Source organism: Gastrolobium bilobum, unplaced genomic scaffold, assembly GCF_033153095.1.
Source record: "Gastrolobium bilobum isolate Gb01-03AN ecotype WA unplaced genomic scaffold, APGP_CSIRO_Gbil_v1 utg36749, whole genome shotgun sequence".
NCBI classification, from domain to species: domain Eukaryota; kingdom Viridiplantae; phylum Streptophyta; class Magnoliopsida; order Fabales; family Fabaceae; genus Gastrolobium; species Gastrolobium bilobum.
The window spans coordinates 13,170-14,875 of NW_026896655.1; the positions used below are offsets into that span (position 1 = coordinate 13,170).

A 1,706-nucleotide genomic window follows, 5' to 3' on the forward strand; every position below is an offset into this window, starting at 1 on the left:
TCTTGTTTAGAACGAGATGGTTTTATATTTACTATTAAGAGTAGTGAATTTTCTATCATTATGAATGATATTGGTTTTTGCTACTGCTTCTTTGGTAAATGGCTTATATGTTCTAGAAATGGAAAATAAAGTCCTCCATGTGAATGTGAAACAACCTAGGATAGATAATAAATCTTATCTTTGGCATTGTAGACTAGGACACATAAACGAAACAAGACTCTCTAGGCTACATTCAAATGGACACCTTGATTCCATGGATTTAGAATCCTATGGACCTTGTGAGTCTTGTCTAGCTAGGAAAATGACTCAGACCAAGCCCAAAAAGCTTGAGAGTCATAAGGCTAGTGAGTTATTAGGACTCATTCACTCTGATGTATGTGGTCCAATGTCTGTCGAGGCTAGAGGTGGATATTCCTACTTTATTACCTTTACTGATGATAGATCAAGATTTGGGTATGTATACCTGATGAGACATAAATTCGAAGCCTTTGAAAAGTTCAAGGAGTATAGGAGTGAAGTAGAGAAACAACGATGCAAGATGATTAAGACATTACGATCAGATCGTGGTGGCAAATATCTGAGCAACGAGTTTCAAGATTATCTAAAGGAGAATGGGATTCTCTCACAGTTTACTGTGCCTTACACGCCACACCCAAATGGTGTATCCGAAAGGAGGAACCGAACCTTATTGGATATGGATAGATCCATGATGAGTGAGACAGAACTCCCAAAATCATTTTGGGGTATGCCTTAAGCACTACAGCATACCTTCTGAATAGGGTACCTTCTAAATCTATTCAGACCACTCCATGAGAGATATGGACTGGTAGGAGACCAAACTTGAGCTACCTCAAGGTTTGGAGATCTCCAGCATATGTCAAAGCGCTGACATCAGAGGATCTTCTTTCTCATGGAGCTAGTGAGAGTAAAATTGAACTTAAAGAAGTTCAAAGCCCACAAGAACAGATTAAGGAACCCGAGTCTGCTCAGCAAGCGACGCTCTCCAATGGAGAAGTAAACACACAACTTCGTAGGTCAACTAGGGTTAGTCAACCACCTGAGAGGTACGGTTATGTGATTGAGAATCAACAAACCATTAAGGATGACGAACCTTGTAACTATGAGGAGACAATCAAGGATGTTGACTCCTCCAAATGGCTTGAAGCCATGAGGTCTGAAATAGACTCGATGCATCAAAACTAGGTATGGACCTTGGTTCTACATCCAGAAGGAATGGTTCCTATTGGATGTAAATGGGTCTTTAAGAAAAAGACTGATGCAGATGGCAACGTTCAAACCTATAAAGCTAGGTTGGTTGCGAAAGGATATCGTTAAAGACAATGAGTTGACTATGACGAGACTTTCTCTCCTGTTGCCATGGACAAATCTATTCGGATCATGCTAGCTATAGCAACATATAATGATTATGAAATTTGGCAAATGGATGTCAAGAATGCCTTCTTGAAGGAGGAGGTGTATATGACACAGCCTGGAGGTTTTGAATCCAAAGGCCAGAAGTATATGGTATGCAAACTTCAAAGGTCAATATATGGGCTAAAGCAAGCATCACAGAGTTGGAACATTCGTTTTGATGAGGTTGTTAGGAGTAACGGTTTCATCAAGAACAAGGATGAGTCTTGTGTTTACAAGAAGGTTAGTGGGAGCAATGTTATTTTGTTGGTGCTTTATGTGGATGACATACTGCT

General features: G+C 39.9%; 1 protein-coding gene across 1 annotated transcript; it reads left to right on the forward strand.

Moving 5' to 3' along the window:
- Positions 1-301: 301 nt before the first annotated feature.
- LOC133301307 (uncharacterized) lies at positions 302-1,203 on the forward strand. The gene is made up of 2 exons (XM_061500935.1): positions 302-453; positions 831-1,203. The coding sequence occupies exons 1-2, from the start codon at positions 302-304 to the stop codon at positions 1,201-1,203; spliced, it is 525 nt and encodes a 174-aa protein (XP_061356919.1).
- Positions 1,204-1,706: the final 503 nt, after the last annotated feature.